Source organism: Chiloscyllium plagiosum, chromosome 12 (assembly GCF_004010195.1).
Source record: "Chiloscyllium plagiosum isolate BGI_BamShark_2017 chromosome 12, ASM401019v2, whole genome shotgun sequence".
NCBI classification, from domain to species: Eukaryota; Metazoa; Chordata; class Chondrichthyes; order Orectolobiformes; family Hemiscylliidae; genus Chiloscyllium; species Chiloscyllium plagiosum.
The window spans coordinates 2248531-2264641 of NC_057721.1; the positions used below are offsets into that span (position 1 = coordinate 2248531).

The window sequence follows — 16111 nt, forward strand, 5'->3', positions numbered from 1 at the left end:
AGGGGTTAGGGTCTGGGGTGTACTGTCTGAGAGTGTGGGGGGAGGGAGGTTCACTCGAGGGGTTATTGTCTGGGGTGTACTGTCTGAGAGTGTGGGGGGAGGGAGGTTCACTCGAGGGGTTAGGGTCTGGGATGTACTGTCTGAGAGTGTGGGGGGGGAGGCAGGTTCACCCGAGGGGTTTGTAAAGTTTCACTGGAAAGTTCCCTTAAACGGAAAAGGACGAGTGGGGTGGGCAGGAGAGGGCCAGCACGGGCCAAGGGGCTGAACGGCCTCCTTGTGTGCTGTCAGCATGCTGTGGAGAGAGTCCGGTGTGAGTGCCCTCGGTGGGACAGTAACAGCCGGTGTTAAAGTTTCCCGTTCCCCCCCACTCCCCACTTACCGAGAGCCAGCGCAATACTCAGCACCAGGGTGGCTGTTACAAACAGCAGCAGGAGCCCTTTCAGCCACCACCTCCGGCATCTCCCCCTCACAGGCTTTGCGCTCTCCAACACCTCCATTTGCATGGCGCCCACAACTTCCTTCTCTCTCTCTCAGCTTGTCCTGGGGTCAAGTACAGAAACCTGGAGGAAAGGGTTTAGCCTGAGGCAAGGAGAGGTGTCACCACCGCGACACACACACACACAGAGAGAGAGGGGGGAGCCCAGGAGCAGTCTGTGCCTGATCTCTCTCTCTCTCTCCGGGGAGACTCTATGGGATTCCTGTTGACGCACAGCCACAGAGTTGGCTGGTCACTGCGCTCTATCAGGTTGCAAACTGCAATGTGTCCCAGTCAGACACAGCCTGCAGCTCATCAAAACAAGGGACACATGGCAACACCCCAACTGGCCCCCTGTGATTTCTCATCTTACAGTCACCCCGGATTGCAACGCTCATGTGAAGGAGCTACTTTCTCATAGAGGTGTTCTCCCCCCCCCCTCCCCACCAAGATTCTCCATTTCCTGGGCAGCCCAGAGCGATGACCTTGCCCCCCAGCCAGTGCTGGGTCCTCCCCCAGCTTTCCCTCCCTCCCCCTGGACGTTCACACCTTGTTTCTGACCACGCGGGTGGTCAAGCTGCACAAAGCTGGTGCACACACACACACACACATCAGCAGCAGCAGCTCCAGGCTGGACCCAGCTGGCCTGCTGAGTTTAGGCAAGGGTTAGCTGCCAGGGTCAGCACAGGCTTCCACACTCTCAGTCAGAGAGAAGGGACGCTGCAGCGGGGATAGATCCAGAACCCACCAGTCCCAAACCCCCATCCTCACACCCCTTTTCCCCCTCTGCCCATCACACCTCCACTTTTTTTCCCTGCCCCTCCTATTCTGTTCCGTCCATCTCCCTCCCACAGCAACCCCTACTGCCCCTTCCCCATCACATTCTCACCACCTTCACCCCTTCCATCCCATTCTCAACCCCCATTGGCTTTGTCCCGTGTGGCCCACTCTCTGAAGCATCCAGCCACCCTGACCCCTCCATCCTCCCCCACCCCACCCCATCTTCTTCCTGCAAAAGGCCACACTTGAAGAGCCTGAAGGAAGAATTCTAACATGAAAAGACCTAGGTCCAGCTGATCAGCCGACCATCAGTAATAGAGGGACTAGATTATCAACACAGTCTTCCCTATTCAGTCAGGACAGGGGTTAGAGTGGTAATGACAGTGGACTGGTAATCTGGGAAACAAAAACAGAGAATGCTAAAGAAACTCAGCAAATCTAGCAGCAGCTGTAGAGAGAGAGCGCGAGTTGACTATTTGAATCTAATGCAACACTTTCAGAACTGGAAGTGGTTGAACAGAGGAGTAGGAGTACGTGGAACAGATTGGGAGAGCAATGAGAACGAAAGACAAGGTGAGTACTACTGGTGGTAAAAGGAAGGATTCAGCTATAAAATAGGTGTAGATGAAAATGTGAGGGGGAAGAGAACGTGTCTCCTCTGCTGCCGGCAAAGCCCTCAAGACACAGCTGGGGAGGTTTGGGGGGTGGTGTAGAGGGGGAAGCTGTAGTCAAATTAGAAGTACTGTCAAACTTTTGATCTCAAGATTAAGTCCTAAAGGCTGTAAGGTGGCAAAACAATTAATGAGCTGCTATTCCTCCAGTTAGAGTTAAGCTTTATTGGAACACTGGAGTAGGCCCAGGACGCACATGGTAATTGGGTGGGAGGGGAATTTGATGGCTTTGGTGTTCCCATGTATCTGCTGCCCCATCTTCCTAGATGCTAGTGGTTTTGGGTTTGGAAAATGCTGCCAAATGTCAATTCCTGCAGTGCACCTTGTAGACAGTACACAGGACAGGGAGAAAGGGAGGATTGCAGATGCTGGAGATCAGATTAGAGTGTGTCGTGCTGGGAAAGCACAACGGGTTAGGTAGCACCCGAGGAGCAGGAGAATCAACGTATCGGGCAAAAGCCCTTCATCAGGAATGAGGCTTATGAGCAACTGGGACAAGGAGAAGCTTCTTCACCCAGAGAGTGGCAAGCCTGTGGAACTCTCTGCCACGGAAAGCAGTCAAGGTCAAATCATTGTATGAGTTCAAGAAGAGGTTGAATATCGCACTTGGGTGTAAAGGGATCAAAGGTTATGGGGGAAAAACAGAAACAGGTCATTGAGCTGGATGAAAGTGAGAACTACAGATGCTCTGATTTATCACCTTCACCCCCACCTCCATCTACCTATGATACTCTCAGCTACCCTCCCCCAGCCCCACTCCCCCTCCCCTCGGCTCACAGCCTCATTCCTGATTAAGGGTTTTTGCCCAAAACGTCGATTCTACAGCTCCTCGATGCTGCCTGACCTACTGTGCTTTTCCAGCAACACACACTCGACATAGAACACAGAACAGTACAGCACAGTACAGGCTATTCGGCCCTTTACATTATCCTACTCTAAGATCAAACTAACCTACATACCCTTCATTTTACTATCATCCACGTGCCTATCGAAGAATCATTTAAATGTCTCTACTGTCTCTGACTCTACAACCAATGCTGGCAGTGTGTGCCACACACCCACCACTCTCTGCATAAAGCACCAACTTCTGACATCTTCCCCCATACCTTCCTCCAAGCACCTTAAAATTATGCCTCCTTGGGATAAGCCATTTCTGCCCTGGGGAAAAGTCTCTGGCTATCCACTCTATCTATGCTTCTTCATATCAAGTCACCTCTCCCCCTTCTTCATTCCAATAAGACAAGTCCTAACTCCCTCAAACTTTCTTCATAAAACAAGCCCTCCAGTCCAGGTAGCATCCTGGTAAATCTCCTCCGCACCCTCTCTAAAGCTTCCATATCCTCCCTATAATGAGGCGATCAGAACTGAATACAATATTCCAAGTGTGGTCTAACCAGGACTCTATAGAGCTGCTGCATAACCTTGTGGCTCTTAAACTCAATCCCCCTGCTAATGAAAGTCAGTACACCATGTGCCTTCTTACAACCCTATCAACTTGGGTGACAACTTTTGAGGGATCTATGGACATGGACCCCAAGGTCCCTCTATTCCTCCACACTGCCAAGAATCCTGCCTTTAACCCTGTAATCTGCTTTCAAATTCGACCTTTCAAGCGAACGATTTCACACTTTTCCAGGTTGAACTCCATCTACTATTTCTCAGCCCAGTTCTGCATCCTGTCAATGTCCCGTTGCAACCTACAACAGCCCTCCACACTATCCACAGCTCCACCAACCCACGCAGACACGGGGAGAAGGTGCCAACTCCATACAGTCACCGGAGGCTCGAATTGAACCCGGGTCTCTAGCGCTCTGAGGCAGCAGTACTACCTGCTGAGCCACTGTGCTACCCCAAATTTCCTGATTGAATTCAGATTTTTTAAACACTAAAATGCTAAATCTTAATAAAAGATTTGAGCATGCTCCCAATAACAGAAATTGACTAACTGGCCTGAAGTTGCCTCCTTTTTTGAGTATTGTGTATAGATTAGCAGTTTTCCGACCCTCTGAGACCTATGTAGAATTCACAACTGACTATCTCTGCAATCACTTCCTTTCATCTGCAAAGCATTAGGGCCAAGGGCTTGCAAACGTTTATTCCCATTTGTTTTTCTTGTACCTTTACTATAGTGATAGCGATTGTGTTTACACTTTCCCTATTGCTGGTTTTCTACAAATGCCTTTAGTGCCTTCAAGAGGACAGATATAAAGTGCTGAAACACACTGCCATTTTCTCATTTCTAACCATTAATTCCACAGCCTCTGGCTTTGCTGTTTTCACTTGGGAATATTTGTCGGAGCTATGCCTGTTTTTATATTTCTTTCTAGCATGCTCTCATTCTAATTCCTTTTGTTTAGCAAAGCAAATCATGGCTGATTTTGAAAACTTTTCCCAATCTTCACTGCCTGAAACCTCCAAAATATTGTGACTATCAATATCTTACCCTTAACTTTCTTCACAAGAGGCAGTTCCTCATACTCATGGAGTCCTCAGGTCTCAGTTAAATACTCCATCCAGTTTTGGTCTAATCAGAGATGGATACAAGTTTAGCTGGTTTCCCCAGTTCTTCTACTCAATATGTCCTTGTGAAGCCCAAGATTACATGTGCTTTGTTGATTTCTCTAAACATGTCCTTACAAGCTAAATGCACAAGAATGTTCTTTCTGGAATGAACCCTTTTGTCTTCAGCTGGGCCTTGGTCACATTCACAGCAATGCACTTGACTGGTCAAGTAGGTGTCTTTACCCTGGATGATGTCAAGCTTCTCGAGTGTTATTGGAGCTGCATCCTTCCAGCCTTAACACTCCTGAATGGTGCCTTGTAAATGGTGGACAAGTGGTGGGGAGTCAGGACGACGAGTTACTCACCATGATATTCCTAGTCTCGGACTTGCTCTTGCAGCCAGAGATTATTTATGGTCCAGTTCAGTTTCTGGTCAATGGCAACCTTCCGGATAATTGATAGTGGGGGAATCCTGTGATAACGACACTAGTGTATGTCCAAGGGCAACACGAGATTCTCTTATTGGAGTCACTCATTGCCTGGTTCGTACGTTACCCATGTGTTACCTGTCACTGTCAATTCAGGACTTGGAATGTTTTGGTATTTGAGTATTAGAGGAATTCTGAATAGGGATGAGCGCTGTGCAATCCCCAAACATCCTCACCTCATGTCAGAAGGTCATGGATGAAGCACGATGGACCCCAGGCCACTACTAAGTAACTCCATTAATATTCTGGGGCCAGGGGGCTGACCTTCAATAATGAGAACCTGGTTCTTCAATCCTAGCTATGACTCCAGCTAATGGAGAGCTTTCCCCATGACTGTCACCACCTTCAGGGTTATTGTGGTTCCTTGGTACCACATTTGGCCAAAGCTGGTCAACGTTCACCTCAGAAACGCAGCTCTTGAACTAAAGCCAGGACATCAGCTGTTGCTGAGTGGCCCTAGTGGAACCCAAACTGAGCATCAATGACCAGGTTACAGGAAGGTGTTCCATAATATCACTCTCAAAGACACCTTCCTCACTTTGCTTGTGGTTCCATTTAGACTGAAGGCAGTGATACCTAACACGAGATGGTCAGTAATTCATACATGTACCCAGCCAACTGTCTGGGATATTTCTTGATACGTTTTATGGCAATAGCTCTCAGTTGATCAATTGCCACAAATCATCTATTTGTTCAAAAGGAAACAAGCCACAGTACTATATTAGTACCCTGATCTATCAAGACACGACCAATCAATACACACCAAGAAATTGTGACCTTGTTCAATATTGTAAGATTGCCAGATCTGACAGGCTACTCTTTTATGGTGTCTTAGAATTCCCCGAGTGTAGACAGCATGCTCAACTTCGAGGAGAAAGTGAGGACTGCAGATGCTGAAGATCAGAGTCAAAAAGTGTGGTGCTGGAAAAACACAGCCAGTCAGGTAGCATCCGAGGAGCAGGAGAATCAACGTTTCAAGCATAATGTAGAGGAGACAGGACGCCCACTTGTGGAACTTTTCAGAGAACATCTCCTGGACACATGCACCAAACAACCCCATTGCTCCAGGACCAAACACTAATTCCCCCTCCCACTCCACCATGGACATGCAAGTCCTGGGCCTCCTCTATCGATAGATTCTAGCCACCTGGAGGAAGAACACCTCATCTTCCACCTTGGTCCCCTCCAATCACATGGGATCAATGTCAAATTCACCAGTTTCCTCATCTTCCCTGCACTCCATCCCAGATCCAGCCCTGCAACTCAGCACCGCCCTCTTGATCTGTCCAACCTGTCCATCTTCCTTCCCACTTACCCCCTCTCCCCTCTGCTCCGACCTATCACCATCAGCCCCTTCTTCTACCTAATCGCCTTCCCAGCTACCTCCCTCCTCCCATTTATCTTTCAGCTCCCTTGCCCCCCCCACCCACATTCCTGATGCTTGAAACATCGACCCTCCTGCTCACCGGACACTGCCACACTTAACTTCTACACCAGAGGTCAATTTCACTTGCAGAAAGACAAGACAAGCAACTCACACAGGGAAGATGACAACGAGGAAGATTGCAGTAAGTTATCAGTTTAAACACATCATGGAAGACTTGCAATACTGCAGAGTTAATTGTTAATGTTCTTTAACACACTTTGTTAATGTTGATGTAGACATATGACAACATGTTAAAGAGAAAACAAAAAGGCATTTTGTGGAGACCTTTATTTTCAGGTTTACTGCACTCATGTGCATCTTACAGAACTAAACTGCCATTGATAATTCCATTATAAACTCTTGTGCTGTTGCACTTGTTCACAGTTCTACACAGCAGGAGCAGCATTCAGTGCAAAGGTTCATTATTTTAAAATCGCAACACTTGTGTGTTTGTAGTTGCCAATTGTAGTTGTAGCTGACACGCAGAAAGATTTCACAAACATCAAAATTACTGTCATTACCAACCTTTCTCACCTGATGCTACTTTTTCCAAGACTTGACTATTAGGGAACTAGGACAGTAGCTGACAAATTATACAGATTAGGGAAAAGAAATGGGGTACAAAATTCTATTGCTAGTAGCATTGAAATCCCCATGAAATTTGTATTAAAAGGAAAACCCCCTTCTGTAATTCTGACATTGTCCTTCTCAATTATCACGTGAAAGAAAAGTGGTCAGTTCTGGTCTGCAGGAGGGTGGCAGGGACAGCAATTGAAAAAGAATACATCCTGACCAACAGCAGGACATCGGCTAATAACCACAACGATACCTCTCATTGCAAGCTGTTATCAAGTGGAAAGGATGGTAGCCAATGTTTACTTTGCAGGGACAGTACAGTGAGGCTCCAGGAGAGATGTGGAGCATAAAAGCATGCAGGCTACAGATAAGACTCTTAAAACAACAGTGAATCTCTGACCTACATTCACTGCTAAATCGGGAGACACCACTTTTGGTGGGACCTGCAAATTTATTTGTTCTGACTCCACTTTAACGATGCAGGGTGGTTGGCATCTGATTTACCAGAGCGGTTGGCAGATGCGAAACTAACTGTGGACGGACGCAATACTGTCTTTTATTGTTTTTCTCTATTTGATTTAAGAGGTCAAAGCCGATCACTTTCTATTCTCTTGGAGCTTAGACCCATTTCCAAAGACGCTCATTCCCATGCCTGCAGAACCATCAATTGTGCATTTTCTAAACAAATTTACGATTAGGATGATGCCATTGTAACCTGTTGCTCATTCATATTTTAACCAACACAAACACTGACAGAGGTTGCTCAGTTCTCAGCACTGATACAAATGAAAAAATGTTCCCTTGAGCAGGAAAAAAAACACTTGTTCTGTGATTAATGAATAAATAAATATTGTTCTAATATTAGCAACTTGCCTGGAAAAGTCAAGAAATGTTCACACAGAGAAAGAACAAAATCCAACAATGATTTCCCCCTTTTTTTCAATACATGAAGTGCTCAACAATTTTCTTGTCATTAGCCACTGCAAAAGGCTACAGTAATAACTTTATGCAGAAATAATAGAACACATTTCAACAGTTGTGTTTATTCCAAAAACACAGCAATAAATTAAAAGAAATTAATTTCCAAACTGACTATGGTTGACATAAGAGTATGATACCGCAGACTGAAATACGCAAAGACAATCCAGAACAAAAAAAAAATTAACTGGAATAAATCGCCACTAAATACAAAATTGTGAATTCGCCTACCCACCCACCCACAAAAGTAAAAAGATCCAGATTCACATTTACAGTGACATTCAGGAGGTCCGGTGCAGTCACCATTGCTCCTTGCACCTCCATTTAAAATGCAAATGACCAGACACTTTAAAAAAAAAATTCCCTGCAAAATATACAAGTCGCATCTTTCCTGAAATAAGAAGTTGCATCACAGCACAATGCAAGACACCTCGGCCAGGACACTTGATTTAAGTACACAGCATTACTTCAGTGAGAAACAGCCTGCACCAGGGTGCAAGCCTAAAAAGCATCATGCAGCACATAGCCCTGCCATCCTTACAATTACCAACTCTATTGATATTTTCATAAAATAACTTGCAACTTTTGATTTGAAAAGGTACATTCTATTTTTTCCACACTGTGTAGAACACCCATCTGAACAAGGAACTTAAGGAAATCAAACAATTTGAGGTTTACACACTCGACACATATCGATCAGTAAATATTTAAGACTAAAGACTCCACTTCGAAAAACATTGCCCACATGATTTGGAGACGCCGGTGTTGGAGTGGGGTGTACAACGTTACAAATCACACACCACCAGGTTATAGTCCAACAGGTTTTAATTGGAAGCAGTACTCCATAACCACCTGATGAAGGAGCGACGCTCCGAAAGCTAGTACTTCCAATTAAACCTGTCGGACTATCACCTGGTGTTGAGAAATTTTTAACTAACCACATAAAATTAAGCTTTGCAATACTGACAAATTACATGAAAGCGCAAGATGTACAATATGTGTTTAGAGCAGTCTGTGGAGCCTTGTTTGGTCATATGGAATCACTTAGACATACTGAACCAATGACTTGGGCTTACAGAATAATTTCACAAGTATGAAAACATCACAAGGCACGTCACAAAGGAATAGAAATGGATGAAGCAAGGGAGGTGATTTCTGAATAGATCACCTGAAGATTAACTGAGGAAATAAACAGTACGGAGGAGTGTGTTAAAGCAAGAGATGGAGACAAGCTTATGGCCTGTACAGTAAAATATACAGCTGGTAAAGCGAAGGTGGGACAACAGAGTTTGAGAACTGCGTGTTCTACAGAGATTACAAAATCAGGATGGGTTCAAGGCCAGAAAGCACGTTAAACACCAAGTTCATAATGAAATTGGAGATATTCTGCAAGACCTCAGTTTTAAAACTTACCTAAAAACCCATCTGGTTTACTGAGAATACCTGCTGTCCTTACCTGGTTCAGTCTACACGACTCTAGACCCAAAGACTCTGAACTGTCCTCTAAAATGGCCAAGCTAGCCACTCAGTTTAACTGCAATCAGGAATGGGAGACAAACACTGGCCTTGTCAGCGATGCCTAAAACCACTGAAAGCAGCAGCAATACGAAAGGGACGTTTAAAGTGGATGCAGCGCACATTTGTTAGGATGTACATAAACATGAAATATTAAAACTTAAAAACGGGAACTAAAGGCTTACGGCTTGAAATTAAGAGGATTGATCAGCGAGTTTGCTGATGATACAGAAGTTGGGAGGGTGATAAATATGGAGGATGATAGCCTTAGACTACAAGAGCATACAGACAAGCTGATCAGATGGTCTAATCAGTGGCAAATAGAACTCAATCTGAATAAGTGACAGATGATGCACTTGGGCAGGGCAAATATGGCAAGGGAATACATGATGAATGGTAGGTCCCTGGGAGCAGTTAGAGATCTTGGTGCACATGTACACTGGCCCATTAAAATAGCAGATCAGGTGATTAAACTGATTAAGGCATTAACTTGCCTTCATGAGCCGAGGCAGTGTGTTTAAGAGCAGGGAGGTTATGCTAGAACTGCATAAACTGTTGGTTAGGTCACAGCTGGAGTACTGTATGCAGCTCTGGGATCCATGTTACAGGAGGGGTGTGACAGCATTGCAGAAGATGCAGTGGAGATTTACCAGGATGTTGCATGGACTGCAGAGTTTCAGTTAAGGAGAGAGATTGATTGTTTTGCTCAGAGCAGAAGGAGGTTGAGAGAGGTCATGATTGGCGTGTATAAAATTATAAAGGGGCATAGATAGAACAAGGTTTAGAGTAGGCGTAAGGAAACCATTTTCACCCAGAGGCTGGTGGGAATCTGGAAGGTTACTACAGGCAGAAACCCTCATCACATTTTAGTAAAGATCCGCACTTGTGATGCCAAGGTATACAGAACTCTGCACCAAGTGCTGGAGAGTGGGATTAGAGAAGTTGTGGCTGCTTTTCACTGTTGTGGACATGATGGATCAAAGGACCTTTATTCGTGCTGTAGATCTTGACAACGATGTAAGGGTTGGTTTATTTTCATTAGGCCATCCAGACAAGGTGCTGCACATGTCTACAACAATATAAAAATAAGACTGGACAAGTAGAAGGCGGCTACTTTCAGAAATTGAGCAGTTAAGAAAGAGGAGACATGGTTAAATGCAAGAGACTGACAGCTAGTGAACGCCCTGCACAGGCAGGTGAGGTACCATGGAATTCACTGTCGTCATCAAAGGTGGAATGGGCAACATTGAAGATTAACTTGCATGGGGAGGTGAAGGAAGAGAGATTAAAGGTTTCAGCCTAGATTGTGCAAAGATTCGGAGAAACATTTGCTTGTTAAGATAAAATGCTGGCCAGAAACAAAAGGTCTATTCCCTATTTTAGCTTTTATCTATTTTTATGACCGATGGTGTAATGGTTAAATTGAGGGAAGAATTTCACAAATTAGAACTAATTTGGGAAGCCACCTTGGGGAGACAGTCTGACGTGACCTGTAAAAGCCATTCCATTGGCATGCCAAATCAAATAAGGATGATCTACAACCAAGGCTTCAAATCACTGACAACATGAGCCAAAACTCATATCAAAGATTTTTACAATTTGAAATAAAACAGCTTCATATTAATAGGCTGTTCACTCTTCTGTCATGTTTCAGTCCCTATTCGGAAGGGAAGATTTGCAATGATGCAATATTGATGAAACAAATCCAGTAAAACAAATCTTTCAAAAAACTTCAATGGCTTAGGGATAAGTCAAAACAATGTACATGAACATTCAACTTGGCTCCAAACCTAGCAGGGACAACAGAATATCATGTATTACACGTGCAGCATGGCTAAATGACTAAAATAACAATGATGAATTTCCACCATGTGCAATACAATTTACTTTATTTTTGTTTATAATCAGAATAACTTTACCTGAAACATCATCAGGAGCATCTGTGCATTAGTACCATATTCAAAATTAAACTGGGTGGGCAGAAACAGGAAAATAGAAAGAATGGATATCGGGGGGGGGCATCATCCAGTAGGGTCTGGCACAGATACCAGACAGCAAATGGAACCAGGGAATTGGAGGTATTATACGTTAATTAAGGGATAACTGGGTGAGAACCTTGGTGTATAAACAGGACACAAAGAAGGCAGCGTGTTACATCTGTGCTGTTCTAGTCAGTATACATGTATTTTGACTGACAAAGTAGATGACTGGCCTCTGTCTAAGTTCTTTAACGTCTGGCGTTTCATGGAGGGGAATAAATGTTACAGCAAATATCTACTTGTCTAGATGGTGAATTCGGACAGCGGAATGGCCATTTATTGCCATAATCCAAGGTCAAGCTCTGAAAAGATTTCTTTGAAAAGCTATTTCTCAAATCCTCTTCAGTGCACTAAATTTGCTTCATTGCATGCAGCAATGTCCAGGTTGGAGATAATTAGCAGAGAGTGCTACTCTTATTTTTGTTCTACAGTGTTATGTAGTATTCCAAACACTGATTAGCCCATCTGATCAGCTTGTCTGTATGCTCTTGTATTCATCATGTATTCCCTTGCCATATTTGCCCTGCCCAAGTGCATCATCTGTCACTTATTCAGATTGAGTTCTATTTGCCACTGATTAGACCATCTGATCAGCTTGTCTGTATGCTCTTGTAGTCTAAGGCTATCATCCTCCATATTTATCACCCTCCCAACTTCTGTATCATCAGCAAACTCGCTGATCAATCCTCCTAATTTCAAGCCGTAAGCCTTTAGTTCCCGTTTTTAAGTTTTAATAGTGAGTTCAGGCCACAAGTATACCAGCCATGATCAGACTGAATGGTAGAGCAGGTGTGACATGCTGGGTGACCTACCCTTGTTCCCTTTTATGACCCTATAAGCTTCCTCTCTGACAACTATCTGAACTTAAGCGAAATCATTTGCAACCTAGCTGTGGCTCTTTATTTCCAAGTGAACTCTCAGCCACATATCAGTTTCCATTGCTGCCTCATTTTGAAGTATCATTCAAGCCTGATACTGCCTCAGCTCATCTGTTGCTGAAATCCTCATTCCTTTCCTTACTATAACAATTCCAATGCTCCTCTGGTCAGTCTCCCATAAGTGTGCGTTCATCCACAACTCTGCTGGCTGACACTTCACTCAAGTGTCCATTCACTTGCTGATCTATACTGGCTCCCAGCTCAATTCTGCCTTAACACAAGCCCTTATCCATTTTTTTCAAATCATTCAATGCCCTTGTCCCTTACTGTCTAACCTTCTCCAGAATTAGGGTTCGCTAATTCTGACCCCTTAAGCACCTTGGATTGTAATTGTCCCACCAATGGCAGACAAATCTCTTTGCTACTTTGGTGCTCTCTATTTAACTAAGCCTTTGACCACATGTCTTGACTTCTCCTGGTGTGGCTCAACGTTAAAAATTTAATTTATACTGCTCGAGTGTTACAGAGCATTTTGTAACAATTAAAAAGGCGACATGTAAATTTTATTGTCACTGTTACTGAAGTGATCCCTGCAACAATCCTTGTAGAACAAACATCACTTCCCTCCTTGCACCAGTCCGAGTGTCTACTTCTAACATCTTTAACCTCTTTCCTAACTAGTTCGCAATCCACTCCATAACTCATTTCAATTCTATATGTTCTGACCTCCATCAAATCTTGGTCAAGCATAACCTTTGCTTTTGTGGTGGCTGTGACATTTTCAGTCGCTAATCTTTCTTTTCAGTTCTGTCTGCAGGCACAGATTCTTTTATTCCTAGCACCAAATTTAAATCAATCAGTCTCGGGTCCCCTAGGCCTGTTTTGACACTCCTTTCCAAATATAGTAATGCGAGTATTGCAATAAAGTATTATGTTTCAGCACTCATTTCTAGCTCACCTCAGAATTTATACTAATGGGAAACCTTATAAAAAGGTATCCAGCACCATCAAGGCCAACTTTGTCTTCATCTGGCACTAATTCTCTGTTTAATCTTTCTTTTTCAAATATATAATAGCTCTGATATGTCTTCTCTAACCTCTGAAAATGGTTGGTTGTAATCCATCAGGATCAAGGCTTCATTGTAAAATTAGTTGGGTTATAAATACCTACTGTCATCTCATCTTAGATTTCCTTTCATGTGCTATGATCTTTTTAATGTCTTGCCAAAACAAGCCAGCCTCCTGTAATAATAAAAATGTTAATTATTTAATAGACCTGGCATTTTGAGCTGAGGGCTTTTAACAGGTGTACTCCTCGTCACAGTTTTGCTGTTTGAGTCTGAGACACTCCAGGTCGTCCAGGACAAAGACGTTTGCTTGAATTGCACCCTGTCCACTGCCTTCAACATTCACTCCCTGCACCAGATGATACACAGTGGCAGCTGTGTATATCATGTACAAAGTGCACTGCAGTTAACTCACCAAGAGACAGCACCTTTAAACCCACTGCCTGTACTATCAAGAAGGACAAGGCCAGCAGATAGGAGGGAACCACCACCTGCAAGTTCCCTTCCAAGCCACTCACTGTCCTGACAAGGAAATAGGCCACTGTTCCGACAGTGTCACTGGGTCAAAAGTTCTGAAACGGCCTCCTTAACAGCACTGTGTGCATCTACTGCCCAAGGCTGGCAGCAGCACTACATGGCAGGTCACTGTCCCCTTTGAAGGACATCACAGAAGCTGGTTTAACTCTCAACGTCCACACACAATAAAAAGGTATCTACAGACTTCTCGACAATTCAACTGAGTTTTGGTTGGCTTATTTCTCCGACATTGTTTTACCACCTACTGTCATCCTTTTTGCTTACTGTATGCTTTTTATGATTCAATTTTGTCCTTACTTATTTACATGCCACAACTGCAATGTACAACAAAAACTGGAATTGCAAGGGACACCCACGCGGTGTGCAAATATAAATTTTAAAAAACCTGCCATGGCTAGTTTCTTTTTGTTCTTCAGAGGAATATTGTTCTGTTTTACTGATGTAGATGCTTCCGACTATCGCCGCCCATTTGCAAAAATGCTGGTTTTTTTACCAGCTCTATTCTCACCTGTTAAAAATCGTACTCTGTCCAATTTTTCTTTTTCACTTTGGACTTGATTATTTTAAGCTCTCAATCTACATGCTAAGATTACTATGTTATGATTGCTATTGCTAGGGTGCTCCCCATTGCCGGTCAGTTCTTTAGACAGTTGTCTGCTCTTCTGTTCTGATCAGCTCTACAAGCCTTCAAGAATTAGCTCTAATTCTGTCATCACTGTACAAATTTTGCAACATAGGATTTCATTGATAATAATTTTATGTAAAACTATATTGCAGGCAAATGTATCAACCTTACCTTTTAAACTGTAAAGCAATGTGTCTAATAATTTGCACTTATGCCAGTGGCACAGTCAAATACCTCAAAACACTTCAGTGGAAGAGCAAACAAGATCTGATACAATGTCAATTGCAACAAAGTGGTGCACTCTGAGGAGCATCTTAAGGGAGAATAGATTTAAGGCGGCACGGTGGCTCAGTGGTTAGCACTGCTGACTCACAGCAACATGGTCCCAGGTTCGATTCTGGCCTCGGGTGACTGACTGTGTGGAGTTTGCACATTCTCCCCGTGTCTGCGTGGGTTTCCTCTGGGTGCTCCGGTTGCCTCCCACAATCCAAGGGTGCACAGGTTAGGTGAAGTGGCCATGCTAAATTACCCATAGTGTTCAGGGATGTTTAAGTTAGGTGTATGAGTCTGTGGTAAATGTAGGGGAATGGGTCAGGATGGGATACTCTTAAAAGTTTAATACAAAATGGGATGACACAGTGGCTCAGCAGTTAGCACTGCTGCCTCACAGCGCCAGGAACCCAGGCTCATTTCCACCCTCGGGCGACTGTGTGGAGTTTGCATATTCTCCCCGTGCCTGTGTGGGTTTCCTCCCACAATCCAAAGATGTGCAGGTCAGGTGAACTGGCCATGCTAAATTGTCCATGGTGTTCATGGAGGTTAGGTGCCTTAGTCAGGGGTAAATATAGAGTAGGGGAATGGGTCTGGGTGGGTTACTCTTCGGAGGGTCAGTGTGGATTTGTTGGGCCGAGGGGTCTGTAGGGATTCTATATAAAAAAGCCATACAGATTCGTACAGGGAACCCCAGAGCTCAAGACCAAAGCAAGCGGAGGCATTGTTGTCAATGCCGAGGTGATGGAAGTTAGGAGAATGCAGCAAAAGGCCGAAAGTTAAAGGGAAGCGGAGTTTTCAGAGGAATGTAGAGCCAGATAAGAGTACAGAAGAGTGGGAAGAACAAGGCCAAGGAAGGAATTGAATAGAAGGATAAGAATTTCAAAGTCAATGAGCTATTAAACTGGGTCACAATTCATTACCTCTAATTTAGGAACACCGTACAGTCAAACTTCTGTCAAGTTAAAATCAGAAAAGAAGTTGTGTGTTTCCAAAGATGTATTGCCCTTAAGTTCCACTCAATGCTGGGGGATATCAAAATACTGGGGAATTCCCTACACGGCAATACTAATCGAGGCAGCGCAGCTATTTAAAAAGGAATCTAACATTTAAATTACTTGCAAAGCAAATGCATCACAGAGCAGGGAAAAGGATACAATTCTGCATAAGATGGAACACATACAACTTTCTTTGAATATTCCACAGGGCAGTAGAGTTTGTTCAGCTGCTGTTCATACATCGCTAGTGCGTCTGTCAAGTTTGCACAGTTACCCTAGAGGACAA

At 44.0% G+C, this 16111-nt stretch overlaps 1 protein-coding gene across 1 annotated transcript in view; it reads right to left on the reverse strand.

Moving 5' to 3' along the window:
- Positions 1-6615: 6615 nt before the first annotated feature.
- sms (spermine synthase) overlaps positions 6616-16111 on the reverse strand; it is a 69579-nt gene continuing 60083 nt past the window's right edge. The window contains exons 9-10 of the mRNA XM_043700269.1: positions 15985-16100; positions 6616-8532 (exon numbers count right to left, since the gene is read on the reverse strand). Of these exons, the coding sequence (XP_043556204.1) occupies positions 8502-8532; positions 15985-16100 (147 nt within the window). The 3' untranslated portion in view covers positions 6616-8501. The remainder of the gene's footprint in view (positions 8533-15984; positions 16101-16111) is intronic.